We start from the raw sequence: 18,513 nt of genomic DNA, 5'->3' as shown, positions 1-18,513 counted from the left end.
GAGCCGTCCCACACTTTCCCTCCAAAAGGGAATCTGTCGGCTCTCCCAGACACACCGTAGCTACCACATCTCGGCAGCGGCTTGCAGCGAGCAGACGGGTCGAGGTCTTCAGAGTCGGAGTCGAGCAAGTTACACTTTCGCTTTGCTGCTCTCTGCCCTGACTCTACCGGCGAACTTCTCACTTTCCTCCTCTTCCCTGTGCTGTTTCCTGCCGTCTGCCTTGTTGCTCCTAATCCAAGAAAAGATTTCCGGAACAGACCACTGAAAAAACTAATTTTTCAGTTTGGCTCCTCCCTGAATTATCCAGGAAAAAAAAAAAAATTAAATTAAACCCAAAATTAAAAAGAAAAAAAAACAATGCCAATTTTCATGAAGACATACTATGGGAAGGAAAAGCATTTGCTTCAAGTGAAATTGAACCTTTTCTTCATATTAGCTTTTAAAGATATTTTGAAGTAAGAATGCAATGATTTTCGAAGCAAAAAGCATACGTTCCTTTCACTTTGAAAATATTTTTTCTCTAGTTGCTATTTTTCTCTGCTGCTATTCCTGAATGTATCTTTCAAGCTGCCTTTCTCACTGCCTGCAAACCTGTCTCCTCAAACAATTTCTCCTTTCATCTTGTCAGCATTGGTAAAATTCACAACTCCGTCCTTCCTCAAATTGCCACCCTGTGCCTTGTCTCCTTTGGGTTGTTAGCTTTTTAAGCAGAAAGTGTGCTTTGCTAGTGCTAGGAAGAAAAAAAAAAAATAAAGAAAGAGTGTAAACGTATGGTGCTTAAAAGAGACCTTATGTTCTTTTAAGGGGCATGGGAAATGAGGGTTGTCCTTCCCCCACATGGAGCATGGTGCCTGGACGCAACCCCGCGTACCCACAAGGACGGATCCTGGCGAGCATGAGCATCACGACCCTTCAGGCTGTACACGGCCCCTGTGGGTACAGACCCCGGGAACCAGCCTCTTAGAGCGAAACGGGCTTTTTTTCATATGAGCCTTAACAAAATCGGGGTATGCTCATCCCGTCCCTTTCCGCAGCATCCCCAACACAAGCTGGTTAATCGTTCTTGGATCTGCTAGGCAATAGGGCTGTCCCTGCCAGTCTCAAAGCCAGGGGCATGAAAGCTCTCCTCTGCATTTCTTGCAAAGTCCTATCTGAAAAACAACCCAAAATGTCCACGTATAAGCAATGCTTTCTTTTTTCATTTTTTTTTAAAGGTCATTTCAGAAGCACGACAAACACCTGTGCGCAAGCCGATGCTTTGAGACTCTCAAATCCTGTTTCAGAGGGCAGCTTGCCACATGCAGGACCAGGTTTTCAGAAGGGCTGTGCAGCCACAGGGCTGCCCAAATGGAGCACAGCGATGCCTCTTCAGCGCTTCTCTAGACAGGGAAAATCCAGCAACCAAACCCCACAGAATGCTCAAATTAACACCGAGCGGTCAGTCTGGCATCGCTAGCCCTAACAGGAAAGTTTTAACACCAATTTCTCGCTTCCGTGCAAAGCTGCCAGTCTCAGGAAAGCCCCTTTTGCTTAAAAATGTGAATTACAGGAATTCTTTGCTTATACCTGGGTGCAGCATACGGAGTAAAATATTACTATTTAAGCTCAGCCCGGCTTCACAGGGACCTATACCCATTTGAGGCACTGCCCTGGGGCTGTGAAGAGAGTTCACCTCCAGAATTCCAGCAGTTTTTCAGGCTAATGAAGGAACTTCAGCCGTTAACTCAGGCTGGTGCACACGGCAGTGGGATGTGCTACAGACGAGAGCTTGCTCCGATTCCTCCGCTGCTCCTAACGTGCATGCTCAAGTGAGTGGCTTTGGCATAAATGTCTCCTTTCAAAATAAACATGATGAATTCTTAGAACTCATCTAAGCAGCAAAGGAAATCCCCTGAACGAACCGGGTCCGATGCAGAGGTTTGGAGTTACACGCTGAGAAACTTTGCTTGTTTAGCAGAGAGGTTTTCTCCAGGGTAATAAAACTCTCGCATTGCTGTGCCAGGGATTTTCCATTAGGTGTGTGTCAGCGGGCGGTGGGAGCTGCAGTTTCTGTGGCCGGTCATAGACATGGAGTGAGATCACCCCGGAGAAGCTGACCACAGATCCCCGTGAGTCCACAATGGCAAGAACTAGGAAGAGATCTGGGGGAAGGGACGTTTGCATCCAGCTAACGGGTCTCCCAGAGGGTTTTTTTTGACTTATGCAGCCATTAATTAGCAGTCATGTTTAAGTATGACAAAACAGTCCCACAGTTTCTCCATTTTCCTTCAACCCCAGGGAAAATCGCTCACTGGCCAGGCTAAGGGAGGCAGATGTAAGGCTTCGTCTTCTTCCTGCTGCCTAAAACCACATCAGCAGCCCCACAGCACGGAGAGGGGGGCAATGCAACACAGCAGCGCCTGCCCCTCCAGCCCCGGGGCTCTCTAGGGAATGTGATGGTCAAACCTCACATAATCACCCGGGTATTGGTACTGTATTAGACAGAAAGGGCTTCGCTCAGGCTCAAGGGAACAGTCATTTAAAGTGGGGGGGGTTCAGAACCCCAGTTCAGGAAATCCCATGGCTGGTGACCCTGCAACTCTCTTACTCATTGGTGAGGACAAAGAGTGAGGGACTCGGATTCATTTCTGAGTCAGACCAAACTGATGACTAGAGCTGCCTGGGTCACAACAGCACCATGAGCATCCCTCTTAAAGTTAAAAGATACACTACATGACATCACCATGGGTTCTTCTTGCTCGTGTCTGGATTTATACACATGGGATGGTGTGAAGGGGAGGTATTTTTTAAGGTGTGAACGCAAGGATACTCGCGTCTGCAACCATAAGGTTGCAGCCATAAGGTTTTGGTTTTTTTCCAAAGATTGCTTTTCTTTTGATATAGTACTCATTTTACATGACACTGGTTTGGGGATGTCAGTTAAGGTTAGTGGTCTTTAACCTTCGATATCTTGGTATTGCTTTCCCTAGTAGTTATAATCAAATAGTGCGATAAGGCCCCAGAAAAGCACAGAGACTTTGGCTATGAAATAGAAGAACATATATTGACTGTAACTACCCCGCTACTATCAGATTTCATCTTGGTAATGCTAATGCACGGTAAACAGGCAACATCCCCCTGACAAGATCATGACACCATCACAGACCTCACTCGCAAATCAGGTCGATACCAATCTACGGTTTCATGATGTAAGCTTTCAGAATGGGCCAGGTGCCTCCAAAATACCAGAGCAGATTGATGAAGGTGACACAGAGCCACTAAGGAATCACGGCGCTTCTCCTGCAGCAGTGCTGGCCAGCTTGACCTTCAAAGATCATTTTCACTGCTCAAAACCACCACAATATCGCTCAGGACAAGTCCAGTAGATATTTTTATTATCTCCTCCAGGAGTCCAAACTTTGACCTGGCTGCTTAATGACATGGTTCTCCAAGACACAACCTGACGAGACTGTGCAGCGTCCAGTCTGTGGGGGATGTTAAACGACTCCTATCTCCATTGCAATCAAGTGCATGGGGTGTGCTCGTGGTGGAGGGGTGAATGCTGGCTGTGGTGGAGGTATATTCAGTCTTCTGAAATTTCAGGACTGCAAGTAAAAGTCACTGTGGAAATTACATATGGAATGATCTTAAGACTTGCTCTCCAAGAGGAATTTGTTCTTTAAAGACGAGCCTAACATAAAACTCTGTGGATCCTGTCTGTAGTTAACTGTGGAAAAGTCAAGGTAGAATCATGTACGTCCCTCCTGAGATCCCCAGGAAACCAGAGACACAACAGGTACTCTTCTCCACAGGAGGCCAAGGGAGGTAGGTGCAGAAACGGCTGGGTAACTCAACGGGAGCTGAACACCTTCACCACCCAGGTCCTCTTGACAACCCCAGTGGTCACTACTGCCCATCCTGAGATGAAACCATAGGGGTGAACTGACATCCTTCATGGAAAGGGTGACGAGGGAAGAAACTGAACCCAAGCACACCCCATGCATGGCATTACTGAGCCTTGATCCTAAACCCAAGTATGAACCTGCATCAAGGCTCGAGTAATCTGCAAGCTGCTGTTTCTAAAACACTTCCCAGTGGGCCAACACAAGCAAAGCAACCCTCCACTTCCATAGCTAGGAAGGAGACATCTTCAAATAAGAGGGACTTTACAAGGGAAGCCACGTTGTCCCGCAGTGCACCGAGAGCCCCTGGCGGGTTCATCAGTTCATTCCTTACAAATAGGCAGTGGATATGATGAAAGTATGAAATTTGGTCTTCTCTGAAAGCCAATAAATATGATTCTAGCCGGCAGCGGACAGCAGCGGGGGAAATAGCAGAGCTGGTCCCGGCAGTGCTATAAGCGACATAGCAATGGGGCAAAGACAGCTACGGGATCAGGGAAGCCAGAAAACCGTACAGAGGGAAAAGCAGTATTGAAAATGGCTGTTAGAAAGGCAAGAGCTGTGAAGAAAATAAAAAAGAGGGGAAGAAGGAGCTAAAAGAGCTGCAGCAAGTTCACCTTTTGTGGGAACACTTGAATTTCTTTATAATCTCCCTTCTTGGTTGAGGCAACAAAGCACGGTACGGCTCCAAAAGATTTGAAATACACTGCGTCCCACTGGAAGGGTGGGTCTAGCCAGCAGCAGACCATGTGAAACCAATAAATAAGGGGAAAAATGAGACAAGGAGGAAATTTTTATGAGGGGAAAAAAAAAAAGTCGGTGAAATAATGTCTTGAGAATGGATGCCCTTTTTGTAAAACATTTTCTAGAGATGGCCAGGAAAGGAGTCTGATCCATTTAGCATCTTGCACAAAGCACTAGGCACCCTGTGGATTCATCGGCGGGCTTGTTCCTTCCCTGCAAGAAAATATCCTCGCAGACACGGGCTGCTGAGGCTGAACGATTCCACAGCAGAAACCTAGCAGGAACCAGACCACCAGGTATGCACCACGCACCTCGGGAGAGCAGCCCGTGCTGCCTGACCTCTTGGCAGTCCGTATGCCATGTAATTTGCATATAAAATTTATTTCTGCGACCTGCTGTGTTACATTAATGCCTGTGCTTGGCATTAAACAGCTACTATATTCTGTCTTGCATCCAGAAGGACGGCTGCCTCAAGTGCTACAGGAGCTTTAAAATAAAACATAGCATACGTTCAGGATGACTAATACGTTCCCTGATGCTGGCTTACACAGAACATGTTGGAAAAGTTGCTTTATTTTGTGTCTGTTGTTTAGAAAAATGGGACTCGGCATCCGTTGTCCTGGGCTGGGGGACGCAGCCAGCCTCCCCGCCTGAGCGCAGGGACGTGGAGACACAGCTCGTCGTGGCGGGAGCAGCCAGCACTGAGCACCCCCGCATCTCTCCCCAAAAAACCTCTGCGGAGCTGCTATGCCAGGGTGATTTTCATTCACGTTAATGCTGAGCCTCTTTAATCACATCTAGGAAGGAGTCCAAGAGTCCCCCTGGAACAGCCGCAGCTCTGGGACAACCCGGTCAAGGGGAACAGAGGCTTCTCATGGGCTTTAAGGCAATAAAACCCGGTGTTCAGTTAATCCCATGGGTCTTACTTACTACAGGAGTGTGATGGCAGCGTACCAAACCCATCTTATTTCTCAGTCTGTTGCTTTCTTGCGATTCCCTGGCTCCCTCCCTAAATCACTTCAGGTCAGAACCATTACAGGTTGCCACTATTTTAGCTCTTTGCATTCACCACTCGCTGCCGACGCGTATCTAAACCTGAGCTGGGTGCACAGTGCCTACGTCTGGGTGAGAGGTTAGATCTGCTGAACAAACAAGCAGGTTTCCTTTCCCAAAGCACTATTTTACTCTTTTGGTTAGCTAGTTTGATCATCTGCTAATGAAATGTTTTGAAATAAAAGCAAACTTCAACTGGTTACCACAACCACTGACTAATTAAAGCCCTTTCGAACACACAAAAACCAAGACCACCCAATGGCGAGAGCAGAACTGATGAATCCTGCTAGGGATTTCTTACATCTCTTTGGCCCCCTCTGCAACACACAGGAAGGATGATCTTTAATTGTATCCCACAGACACACTACTTATTACCTGATTTTTTACTTTTGAAAAGATAAACAGTAGTATTAGACCAGTGCTGAATTACTGAAGAGTACTCTGAATTACCTGGAGCCAAGAATTAAGATATACATCAAATTTAGACCTTGCATCCATTCTGGTTTGAGCTACTTTTCTTGGGCAGGATTAAAATTGCATAAATAGAATCCTTCTTTTCTCCCCCACCCAAAACCCAAGCATCAGAAAAGATCTCCCCAGATCCTCCTGATAATGGCAACAACCATTAGGAACATCATTTTCAGAAGGCTCTGGAAAGATTCAGAAGATGTGGAGTACACCTCTGTCACATCAGAGACAGCTATGAGATGTGTTTGTGCTCTTCAGCCATCTTCACTCAACCACCTGCTCAGAAAAGAGATCGGGGTGCTTGCTAACTTAAAGACAACTCAAAAAAACAAAATTAATGCAGTCCGGAGTAGCTACGGATCTCAAAGGCCAGGTTTTTACAGTTGCTGTCGAAAGGAAGCTGACTGCTCACCTCCACATGGCACCTTCACTGACTTGCCATCATTGTTATCAGTAACTCCTATACAACTGTGACACAAAAAAAGAGAAATAAAATAAGACACTTACCCTCCTTCAAAGATCTTGATCCTGACAGGCTCCCCTCTTTTGGTTACAAGAGCCTCTTCTTCTGATTTTCCTCTTTTATCCTCTTCCTTCTCAGCTCTAGTTATATCTTTTCGACCTTCATTAGAAAGGAGCGAAGGCAAATGAACCTATCTCCCCAAAAGAGCAAAACAATCAATGATTACATACAAAATCTCTCTGAGACAGACACAGACCAAACAGCCTCAGAAAGAGCCAGCAATCTACCGCACGTGCTGCTCCTGCCAGCTAAGTGAAGTGATTAGGACATCCTCTTAACAAACAGGGCCTCTGCTTCTGGATTTTGAGCCCTGCTGGTGATGTTATATTCACTGTGACCGCTTACAAGTTTTTAAATCATCCCCTGCATCTGGTGGCTCAATATTATCCAGCTCTGGCCAACAGGAAAAGTGAGGCATAAAGAGATGTGTCTTGGCTGGGGTCACTCTGAGCGTGTGGTGGAGCCGTGGGTCTCTGTTCCCAAATCCACTGCTCTGTCCTTGGATAATCCTCTCTCTAATAGATATGTCTACAAAGGTTTAGAGAGGAGGCATCTGTACAATTCATATATTTAACTTCAACCTTGGGTTTCCCCCGCATACACCCACATTCACACAGATTTCGACCTTAGCCATCTAAACTCGATATAAATCACTTGACAGTCAAAGCTTTCAGGTGATTTCCTTTCACTGAAACCCCGTTGCCAAGGGTGCAGTACAGAGAAAGCCACAAAACCCACGGGAGAAAATAATCCTCAACCTCCCCAGATGTTCCCAGGGTAAAATTTGCTTTTTCACTGTTTAACTTGCCACCCCTTGTTTTGGCAAAGGTTTAAGTCAAGCACCGACATCTCATCTAGCATGTTTAATGGTATTTGTCACAGTATATAGACCTAAACATCATAGCTGCCTCTCTAGCTCTGTGCGATGCAAGGGGAGAACTCCACACCCGGAATGAAATCTTGGGATCTTGCCCCTCTACAACAAATAACAGGGGTCTCCAAAGCTCTGCAAGAGGAAAGCAGATTGCCTTTCACCCAGGTTATGTTATACACAAGGGCAAGAATATCTTTGAAGTTCAATTGAATTACCCGTACCCTTGCTTTACGTGTAATTTATGGAAACAGACTGAAGGCATTTGAAAGATGAGGGTTATTAGAGGGATCTTGGCCTGAACGTAGCCAACGAACTGGCAGAAGTCTAAAGCAGAGCTGGTCACCCTTTATTCTTTACGGTTGCTGGAAAGAGTGGCAGCTCTCAAGGGTGATTCATCTACCCTACCGTAGACACTTATCTTAAGGGGGGATGAATCACCCAAGAGGTGCCTCTTTGTCTCCCATGGTTATACAGGAAGCCAAAGCGCGACTAGCTCCAACCGAGACACGCAAAACTGAGTGGGATATAGCCCAGCCCCCACAGCAGCATGCTGCTACTACTACCAGCAGATTCTCAGCTGGAGGAGGGATGGACTCATTAAAAAGCAGCTTTGCAAAACTGAGGTCAAACATTTCCCGGTAATTTGCCCAGTAATTTCAGGAGCTCAGTTTAGAGCATTAAATGCACCTGGGGCCAGCTCACGCAGGTTAGCCCTTGTCCACACCATCAGACCCACACAGACTTTCTAGATGCCTCCTGGGAATTGTCCCTGTCCTGTCCTATCTCCCTAAATGTGCCCAGGAGATGTGGGAGAGGGCTGTCAGCCCAGGACAGAAGAGTGCCAGGAACCATTTTAACAATTTAACAGCAGAAAGAGTCTCAAGCTGCTGTCTCTGGGCACGGAGACGTCTGTCCTCGGAGGAAATCAGTGGCAGGAGACCCACTGAGCACCTTCAAAAATTAAACCTTGACTGTCATGACTTCACCTCCTGATATGAGCTCCGCGCTCATAATGATGCTAGCAATAACCTTCCCACTTCAGTTCCTTATTTACTGAGGAATACAAAACGACTTTCTAGATGTAGCATGAGATTTATTTATTGCAACTTTTGAAAGCACAAAACATCGACAGACGAAAGGCACCAGAGAGCCAAAATCATACAGTCACTACTATCCCCTTTACAATCTCGTTTAATTTACAAAGTGTGCAAGCCCGATACAGTGTAATTAGCCATCCCTACATGCACGCTGGAGCCTACAGTCACTTCGGAATTGATCTGCTCGGTAAATCCCACTGGTAATTTAAAAATCAAGCCAAGTATGTAGACAGTATATACAGTACTACTGCTTGCTGGTAGCTTGCTGCATGCATAACTGTACAAAATATTAGAGCTGGTTTACATTTTATGTTGGGTTGACTGACAACTTATAGTTACATAAAGAAGAAAATATTTAAGGGAAACAGCTAGAGCGGAGTTAAGTGAAGGTTGAACTTTCAACCTTTGATTGATGCTACCGCTATGCAGCTCCCACTAAGCGCATCTTTCTGAGTAACCAGCGACGCCGCTTCCTAATCTGTGCCAGTCATGAGCATTGGAAAGCCTAAACTGAGGATTTCACTCCCACTGATCATCTAATCAAAAATTATTTCTCCGCTTGGCGTGAGGCCAATTTGTCTCCGTTGAAATTAACGTAATTTCTGCAAACCGCGCTCCTGCAAGCAGCAGGTATTAATATTAGATTTAGGCTACACCATTTCCTAGGTGAATTGGGCAGGACTAACTCTTGCTTTTGCAAATTGTACCACGAAAACTTTAACTTTCACCCCCCAGTCAGCTTATAGAGTTTTGTCTGAAAGGTTTTTGAGGCTTTTGAGCAAATGCACGCAGTGAAACATGTATTTTGTTGGCTAAGGGCTGAACCATTCCCGTTTAGAGCTTCACTTCAGGGTATGGGGGGCTCATATTTCTGAAACACACACTTAGTCTGTATTTTAGCACCATGTCAAAGAGCAGAGCTCAGAGGAGCACAGGCACTTCTGTTAGAGAACGAAATCAAGGATGGTGCAACACCGTTCAGATAAAATCCTTTGAAAAAGAGCGCACAAGTATCAGGCATTAGCGGGGTTATTGCACTGCACAGGTGATTATCTGCCCCTACGTCCCTGGAAATTCTGTCTTTTGGATTTCTGCAGAAGAATAGTGGAAATGCTGAAGAGAAATAAAGTTTTATTGAATCAAAGTGTCTCTACTGTGCATTTTAAGACATATTTATAAGCAGCAGCTGCAGCAGCGATTATGATAAATTTAATATTCAGAGCTCATTTAATGATACAGAAATAAAATGAATAATCCATCAGTATAAATTGACTTGAGATGAATATCAAACTGCAAACATCTTTAGAGCTTTAGAGTTTGCTAATCTGCATGAACATGATCTGGATTAAAGGGATCTGTATGGTTCAGCATTAACCAAGAGGGGAAAGTCTGGCCTCAAAACGAGCTGTATAACACTAGGCAGCTACCAGAAGTGTCTTAAACACTTCTGTGCCCATATGGCCAACGGCTTTAGTGAGCTCTACTCCTGTGAAGCTGTTTGCCTCGCTCCCCTTAGCTCTAAAGACCAGTTATAAATATCCTTAGATACCTGGAAAAGCAGGTAGACAGCTAAGGACATTAACGAGATGGACCAAATGGCACGGATGTTTTAACAAGGCTCCACGTCTAACCCACTGAGGCACTTTTATAAATGTCACTGCATGCCTTTACGCTTCTTTGGGGGCCTAAATACACTTGCAAATCTCCCTTTAATATTTTTAAATACTTTTAAGCATGCCTCTCCATGTTCATTAATGTGAGATCAGCAGATGCACAACCAGACAGAATCCCATTTCCCCAAGGTAATCCTTTTTCATTTATAACATGCAAAATGTAGGGAATTATAACAGCATTTATAAAAAAAAAAAAAAAGTTGTAAAGCTATTTGAAGTATCAAGACAAATGCAAATCAGTCTAATCCTTTGTGCTTGAGCAGTGGCAGTTCATGGTGCGGTGGTGATTCCTACATGCTCTTTTGATTACAAGGCAAGTAGAAACCGGAGAACAGAAATATGGCACGTTGCCTTGGAGTAGGCTTGCCTTTCTTTTTTTTTTTTTTTAATTTTTTTTTATTACAGTGGGTTTTAGCTTCTTCATTCTAAAAGTTTCACTGAGAACAAGTGCTCACCAAACCGAGAGAGGGATGAATAAACTCCTATTAAACTAAGAATAGCAACTCCCCGTCCCTCGTCCCCCTCTTCCCATGTATCCAAATGGATGAGGAGAAATATATAGGATTGCATTACCTCTGTCATTTTTGGCTTCCTGGAGCTGGACGGGACAAGCCTGCCTGCCTCTGGACGTGGAGCAGTAGCCATGGTGTAGGTTTCCTTGCTCACCTTCTGCTTGGACCTCAGGAGGGACAGGGCTGCTTTAGTGGATATACCTGGAAGGTTAGGATTATACAAGCTAATACACCAGCTGGCATACACTGAAGATCGTCGATCAACTTGCTGGATATGATTTGGCTTTATGTAGTTTAAATAGCACCAACTGACATTAGTGGTTGTGTGGAGACTGGGGAACTGAAGTACCTTCTTCGTATCTGTACCTTCTCGAGACTTCATTGCACTATGAGTGACCTCAGACAGAGGTGCAGGGCTTGAAGGATTTGGTGGAGACTGCTCCACCAGTTCTTTGGAGTCTTCTTTCTTCACGGGTTGCAAAGGTGCCTTGCTGAGGAACTGCTTGCCAGCTGTCTGCTTATACTCTTCCAGTGCCTCAAAACTTGGAGAACCTGAATGGGACACAGCTTGCTGCAAAGTACTTGGGACTTCCTTTGGCTCTGACTGCTCTAAAGACAAACTAGGTGGTGTCTCAACCTCGACCCTGCCTTGGCTTTCTGCAAGAAAGCGAGATTTATCCTGCTTTTTCCCTTCCTCTATTGCACTAGGTGGCTTCACCACTTCCAACTTCTCTTCTGCTTCAGACACCTCCTCCTCTTTCACTCTCTTCTGCTGTTGTGTTTCCATTGTCAGCTCCAAACTACCAGCTGGAGAGAGCATCCTTTTGCTTCCACCAACTGTTGATGGGCCTCCTTCCAGTCCAAGGATGCTGTCTGATGGGGAGGTGAGTGGCATATAGCCTTTTCGTTCTGGTAAGGGCAAGGGCACTCTCAGATAGGGGCTCTGGAAAATGCTTCTTTGATCCTCTGTGATCATCTGTGCCAGATCGAAACCTAGTCCATGAACATCAGCGCTACAAACCAGGGTACCCTTGGGTTGGCGATCATCAAATTTTGGGAGAACGATAGAAGAGGAACTGCACTGTGACTGAGTGACCAGAATCTGGGACAGCGTTGTGTACATCGCACTCCCATAGGACGGCATATTTGTCTGTATGCGAACAGGGACAACAAGCGACACCATTGGGTCTGACCGTGTAGGAACAACGAGCTGAGACGCAGATACAGACACCGGAGGACTTGCTGTGCAGGTCAGAGGGTGCAACCTACTGTCCGAGCTATATTCTGTGCACGGGGAAAGACTGGAAGTTCCTGCTGCTGGGAATAAACTGGATTTGATCTGCGGTAAATGTCCACCAGCTTCACTTGGCAACTGGAGAGCAAACTGAGACTGAAGAGGCAGAAAAAAGGCTGAAGGGATGGGTGAGGACCCAGGGTAATGCACCGGCAGGAATGAAGGATGCTGCCTGAATGGCACCTCGGCAGGGTGAGACATTAATGGAGGAGCAATATGAAGCGGGCCTGGGTGGATGAGCGTTTGCGGAAGGGGCAGTGGTGGGGTCTGAAATATGGAAGGAGGAATCTGAGGCATGGTGAACTGAGCAGAGAGGATGTCAGACATAGTGTGTGCGGCAAAGAGCTCTGCAGACTGCCCTGGCTGCGGCAGGAGATGCTGGTAAGGAAAGATAGAAACTTGTGGGGACATGAACTGCTTTTCATGCAGCGTTAGCTGTGGTACGGGATGATGAAACACTTGTAGAGCTTCTGTGTATGGCTGGGTATAGGCTGGCTGAGGGCTGTCTTTTGGCTGACTCTTTTCACTTGGGTAAGTACCATGAGAGGGCAAAGGGGGTGAAGATGTTGGCTGATGGGGCAAACTTGTCGAAGGAGATTTACTTGAAGAAGGAATTGGATCTTCTGTCTCTGGACGGCCTGTTGGGGCTGAGTCTGGCTCGTGCTCTGGGTGTCTAGTGAGGGATGCCTGCCTAACTAGAAAGCATTTCCTTCTCTCCTGTGGAGCTGAGGAGGTTGAGGGGCCAGGGGTTGAGGCAGGAGTGGACGACAAGCTCCCATAGTCAAATGATTTACTGCGGGTCTCTGACATCTGGGAAGGATGGGACACATTCGGTGTCTGCTCAGAAGCGGATCTCCGCATTTCCCTGGAATGATGATGGTGGCTTGGTACCATCAACATATGTGAGCCAACGCCAGGAGGCTTTGGGTGGGATTCAGAGGGCTGACTGGTCGACTCCGACTTGCCGTGGTCTTCACGATCAAACGACACAGAGTGGCTGGAGCCATGGGATATGCTGCTTTCCTGACTTGGGCTTCGGGTGAGAGAGACTGATTCAAAACTGGACTCTCCGGAGGACTGAGCCATTTCTGCCAGCCGCAGCCTCTTCTTTTTTGGTGGGAGTTTCTCTGCAGGGAGCTGAGAAAGGGTCTGGCTCCTCTGCGGCCACTGAAATTCCTCTGTTTTCTCTGGCTCTTTCGGAGGAGGTTCTGGCTCCATTTCTGGTCTGTCAGGCTCTTCTGTGACCAGAATCTCCGGGACCTGGATGTTGGGCTGGCGTACCAGCTTGGGCTGCAGGGAGTGAGGCGGTCGGCTGTGCTGGGGTGTTGGCTGAGATGAGTACTGTGACAAGGGTTTCTCTTCTTCCAAGCTGCTCGCCTGCTCGACAGAGTCGGACTTCTCAAAGGAGCTCGTATGCTGGATGACGGAGATCTCCTTTGAGGTTGTTCTTTTCTCTTTGCCCTCCACACTCGGAGCCGGTTTGGTATTCCTGGAATGAAAGCTGGCACTGACATCAGAAGGTGCGGATTTACCTGGATCTGCTGGTGACTTAATGGATTCACGGGTTAGGTTTAAAGCGATGTCAGATGACGCCGGGTTTGCAAACTGAGTCCCTGGCCCAGTACTGGAGGAGGGAGTGTCAGACAACTCGAAAGCTGGAGGCTCCTCGTCATCACCAAGACTCTTTTCCTTTCGTCTTTTTCGGAGCGGGGTCAGCTCCAAACTGCTCCCTAGCTTGTAATGCATCACCTGGGGCCACGTGTCAGGATCCGCAACGCTTTTCTCAGTCTCTGAAGAGGTATGGGAAGTGGAAGAACGAGGCTTTGAAAGCTGCAGTTCTGAGCAGTAGTATTTCTTATGGGCTTCATAATTGTCCCTTTTCTTATACCGAGCACCACATACGTTACACTCGTACATGAACCCTTTAACTTTCGGACCCTTCCGTGACTTTTTGGTAAGTTCGCTTTCCTTGGTTTCAGGCTCCTCGGGAGGTTTGGAAACAGTTTCTTTGTTCGTGGAGCTAACCTCCTCGGAGACATATTCTGTTCCCAAAGGTAGCTCAATAGCTGGTTGTCGTTTTAGCATTCGAGGATGGGAAGAAAACGCTTGACTGCGGCTTAAGACTTCAGGCTCCATGATGTGATCATCAAATGAATAGCTACCTCTAAAGGTATGTGGGGAGCTTATAGTGCATGCAGCAGAAGGCATTGAGTGGCTTCTTAGGAGAGGCACTGTCTCTGTGGCACTGTGGGATTGCTGAAGTGACAACAATGATTGTTCGGGCTTAATTTTTTCACTGTGGGATGTCAACACTTTCGATGCATCCAACTGGCTACTGGAACCAGACTTGATATCAAACTGAAACGGTTCTCTATATACACCAGACTTTGGAGATTCAATGCTGCTACGTCTAGATAAAGAGCTTCTTCTAGGCTTAACGCTATCTATTTCACTGGTATCTACAACAGCTTCATTAATTGTAATTAGCTTAGTGATGTGTTCAATAACCTGTGTTCTAGGCACAGATAACGGTACCATACTAGGTTTCTCTTCAGTAGACAGGTGCGGAAACCCTTGGGTTGTGTTTGTACCTAACGCTGCAGTCCTTTGCCCAATCCTACCACATTTCCCAAAAATAATTTCTGCATAAGATTTTGCATTAGTATTTGGTGGGCTGATCTGCTGCTCTGCACTTTCTGATCTTGAGAAGTAGCCCGACTCGGTACTCCCTTTGCTTCCGGGGCTCAGGAAAGCTTGTTCATCTATGACCTTTTTCCGTTCACTTAAGCGGAGTGCAAGCTTCTGCTTTATAGTATGTGTATCTTCAGATTTATGGCTCAGAGCATGGTCTGATGATGGCTCCACAAACTGGGTGCTGTCCTCAAGAGACTGAGACATACTGGAATGAGACAATGAACACCGGTCGTGGCTGGAACCTTGGCTCCCTCCACTCAGCAAACTACTGGACAACAGGGTGTGCTTCTGCCTAGGTGAGAGCTCTAACGAATGGCCTGACATTGCACCTGTTTCCTCCTCTGAATCTGTGCTTTCTCCTTCTGTTGGCTCTTCGAAGTCCTCCCCGCCAATCCTTTCCATTTCCAAGCTCGATGGATACATCTCCGCTCCAATCCCTGAGGCCAGCCCAGCTTTTATTCGATGAGCATGAGATTTTCTATGTTTATACAAATTGCTCTTAGTCTTAAAAGAAAAGCCACATGGAATGCAAGGGTATGGCCTCTCACCCGTGTGTGACCTGATATGTTTTTGGAGCACACTTGGCTTCGCACAAGGCCTGCTGCAGTACTGGCAAATATATTTGCCTGGCTTCTGAGGTTTCTTTTCCTTCTTGTGCACTTCCTCAGCTTGCTTTAAGGAAACCTGCGAAGGGCGAGGGATATAGACCTTTTGAACGGATGGCATGTCCTCTCCAGGAATGATTGGTGAATGGGAAGGTAAGAGCTGGCCGTGGTGAGAGTGAAGTCCGGGTGATGAAAAGGAGCCAGAAGGACCTGGTCTTACTGGATCAACTAGCTGCCATGTGGGACCTTCAAGGACATGCTCTGGTTTCCCAGGAGACATAAATGCTGGTGACAGTGCGTGCTGCTGAAGCTGCGAAACGTGGGGAGGATGTTCAAAAGAGGAAGGCTTAGGTTGTTTCTGATGTCCAGTCTTCTCCTGAGACTCTTCTCTTGGAATCGGCAAAGAACCAGAAAAGTGCTGCTGCGATATGATATCTCGGAGAGGGGTTCCTTGCGAAGAAGCAGAGCTGCCCTGGTACGTAGCTGCAGATGAAATACTGGCTTGGAAAGCCTCTCCTTTGGGAAGCCTCTTTCTTGGACTTTCCTCAGCCTTTTTTGTGCTCTTCTGGCTTTGTTCAGGATCCATGACCTTAAAAGGGTCTTTGAATGCTATTTCGGGAAGGTTTTGGCAGGCTTCATTTACGAATAATAAAGGTCTCTTCTGTAGATTCCCTGTTTTGCCTGCATTTGCTACGAAGCTGGAGCCGCCAGGAGATGGTTGTTGATTTAAGATTTTACTAAAGTGTCACTAGTCGCTATTTGATTCAAAAAAAAAAAATGTTTCAGGGTCAATAAAGTTCACATTGGTAACACATGACAAACTACTTCAAAGAGAGAAAACTTTCCAAAACTTTTAGTCCAAATATTTTCCTTGTGAACTTGGTTAAGGCTTTAAACCTTGCCATTTTATTTCAGTTGACAGTGGCAAGCCTTCAAAGTCAAGATGCAACCCACAATGTGTCTCTTGTTTGTTATGCAAACCTTTGAAAACTTGAGACTTTGGTGCTCATCTCATAATGATCTTTTTTTCCTGTGCAAGGAAAATAACACTGAACGGTGTGTGTCCCCCTGTGTCTTCCTTCTGTTCCACTTTTGAGTTCAAAAGCCTTGGAAAAGTATTTCCCACGTTTCTGTAATTACAGCCAAAAGAAAACAAACAGAGAAAATTACTTCAGTATTTGTGTTTAAGTAATTAAATGCTGCTAGTTTTACAGAGGATGACAGTAAACATTTTGCACAAAAGAAATGCAGAATAACCGATTGAATGCGTACCATTCATGAGACATTACTTTTAATAGTAATCTAAACATAAATTGTAGTAAGTCATATCTTGGACTCATGCTCAGTTTAATGCACACACAGGCTGGCTCTGTAGCAGTAAGCAAAGACAGCAACTTAAAACACAGTTTTGAAAAACATACTATAATGGTTTGAAACTTGAATTCCTCCTAATCTCCCGCACACATTTATGGGTTTACAATTTTTATAATTATATTTCCCTTCCAAACAGACTACACAGCAAAGCTGACGAAATACAAAGCACCGCCTAATGCAGCACATACATTCACTGACATAGAAAAAGCAAATCTTTTCTGTGTAAAATCCGCTCTTAAGCTTGCAATAACCTTCAGTGTCGTTTACAACAATAGCAGGTAAAGAGGAAGCACACACAGCCTTTTACTGAAATGTTGCCTCTTTAATTTCCTGCCTTTTGCTGCCAAACAATGGTGTAAATCCAACTTCTATAGCATGCCCACATCTCATACAGGCAGGGTGTCGAAATTGGCTGTAGATAATGGGGAACCCTTCTTACAATGAATCTGAATGGGAGGCTCTATTAAACCTCTATAAAACCCCCTATAAAACCCTGACCCTTGTCAGCAAATACAGCTAGTAAGGAGACACTCGGGGAGGAAACACTCTGATTCCACTGAAATAAGACAGCATCACCAAGAGAGGGAATATGGAATAGAAAGCAGGTGGGGTGCTCCTAAGGAAAATAAGGGTGGTGCTTTTTAAGTGAAGCAAATTGGTACATGTCATTTACAACGAGAAAATAAATATCTTCCTTCTTTACGACGCTATTACCTGCCTTAGGGTGCCGTGCCTTGCTATGGCAGCATTGCATTGGTTTCATTATGGGAAATTACTCAAAGCTCTGCTGCTGTGATCCTGCCCCATGCGGGGGGAGGGCGCATGGATGGGGCTGAAATCTAAACCCAGGAAAACAGGGAAGCACAGGGGACTGAGATTTTAGCTGCACAATGGCCCAACTTCCTCATGAGGAGCAGCAGTGGAGAGCCAGAAGAAGAGGTTGGTTGTGTTCAACATGAAGTCCTCCGAGGATTACACACTCCTAATTCATCACTACAGCCCTGTGGATGCTCCACATTCAATGAGAAAAGAGAGACCTGGAGTGTAAGGTTTAGTTTAGCAGAGCCTAAAGATGTGATAACATCCTAGGATACACCGTGACCAAAGTTAAAAACTGGTTATTCTTTGGACAGGATTGATTTCACCTAAACTTAGATGGCCACAAGTCAGGGTTCAAGTCCTTAGACACATCTCCCCACACTGTGACTCAGAGAGGCAGGTGCCAATGAGGGACCTAACGTGAGATTTTTAGAGGTTGATTGCCCTGAGATGGCATCTCTTATTAATTGGATGAGTGGCTTACTTGGCCAGCTGTGACACCCGTATCTTAGGTAAAAGTAAAGAAAATCAGTTTTATCCTTAAACTTCACCTTCCTTTTCCTCAAATACAGGTTCTGCTCCCCTCTGGCAGGAGCTTCACATCTCCCCGGGACCTGCAGAGCACCCGCACTTGCCCCAACTTGCTAAGAAAGGTGCCTCCTGTTTATGGGCTTATTGCTATGAGGAGTAATTAATTACATTTTGCACCCCCGTTTTGGAGAGTGCTGGCTCCGTGATGCTACCTAACGCTGACTGTGGTCTGGGCTAGACTTAGAGCACCGTACTTAGAGCACAGGACTTACTCAAGATCAAAGGCAGTTGTGGAGCCGATTTATCAAGTTGATTTTTGCCCAAGATGCTGTTCCTTGCCCCGCTCATGACACACAGAGCCCATCAACTTG

At 46.0% G+C, this 18,513-nt stretch overlaps 1 protein-coding gene across 10 annotated transcripts in view; it reads right to left on the bottom strand.

Moving 5' to 3' along the window:
- HIVEP3 (HIVEP zinc finger 3) overlaps positions 1 to 18,513 on the bottom strand; it is a 289,740-nt gene that overhangs the window by 55,071 nt on the left and 216,156 nt on the right. For 9 of the 10 annotated variants that reach the window (XM_054223793.1, XM_054223792.1, XM_054223795.1 and 6 more), the window contains 2 exons: positions 10,887 to 16,548; positions 6,654 to 6,799 (listed from right to left, as the gene is read on the bottom strand). In XM_054223793.1, the coding sequence (XP_054079768.1) occupies positions 6,654 to 6,799; positions 10,887 to 16,004 (5,264 nt within the window). In that variant the 5' untranslated portion in view covers positions 16,005 to 16,548. The remainder of the gene's footprint in view (positions 1 to 6,653; positions 6,800 to 10,886; positions 16,549 to 18,513) is intronic. The other variant, XM_054223796.1, reaches the window with a different exon arrangement.

Source organism: Rissa tridactyla, chromosome 18, assembly GCF_028500815.1.
Source record: "Rissa tridactyla isolate bRisTri1 chromosome 18, bRisTri1.patW.cur.20221130, whole genome shotgun sequence".
In the NCBI taxonomy this organism is placed as follows: domain Eukaryota; kingdom Metazoa; phylum Chordata; class Aves; order Charadriiformes; family Laridae; genus Rissa; species Rissa tridactyla.
The sequence above is the reverse complement of the archived record's forward strand: the minus strand, read 5'-3'. Positions and strand labels throughout refer to the sequence as shown.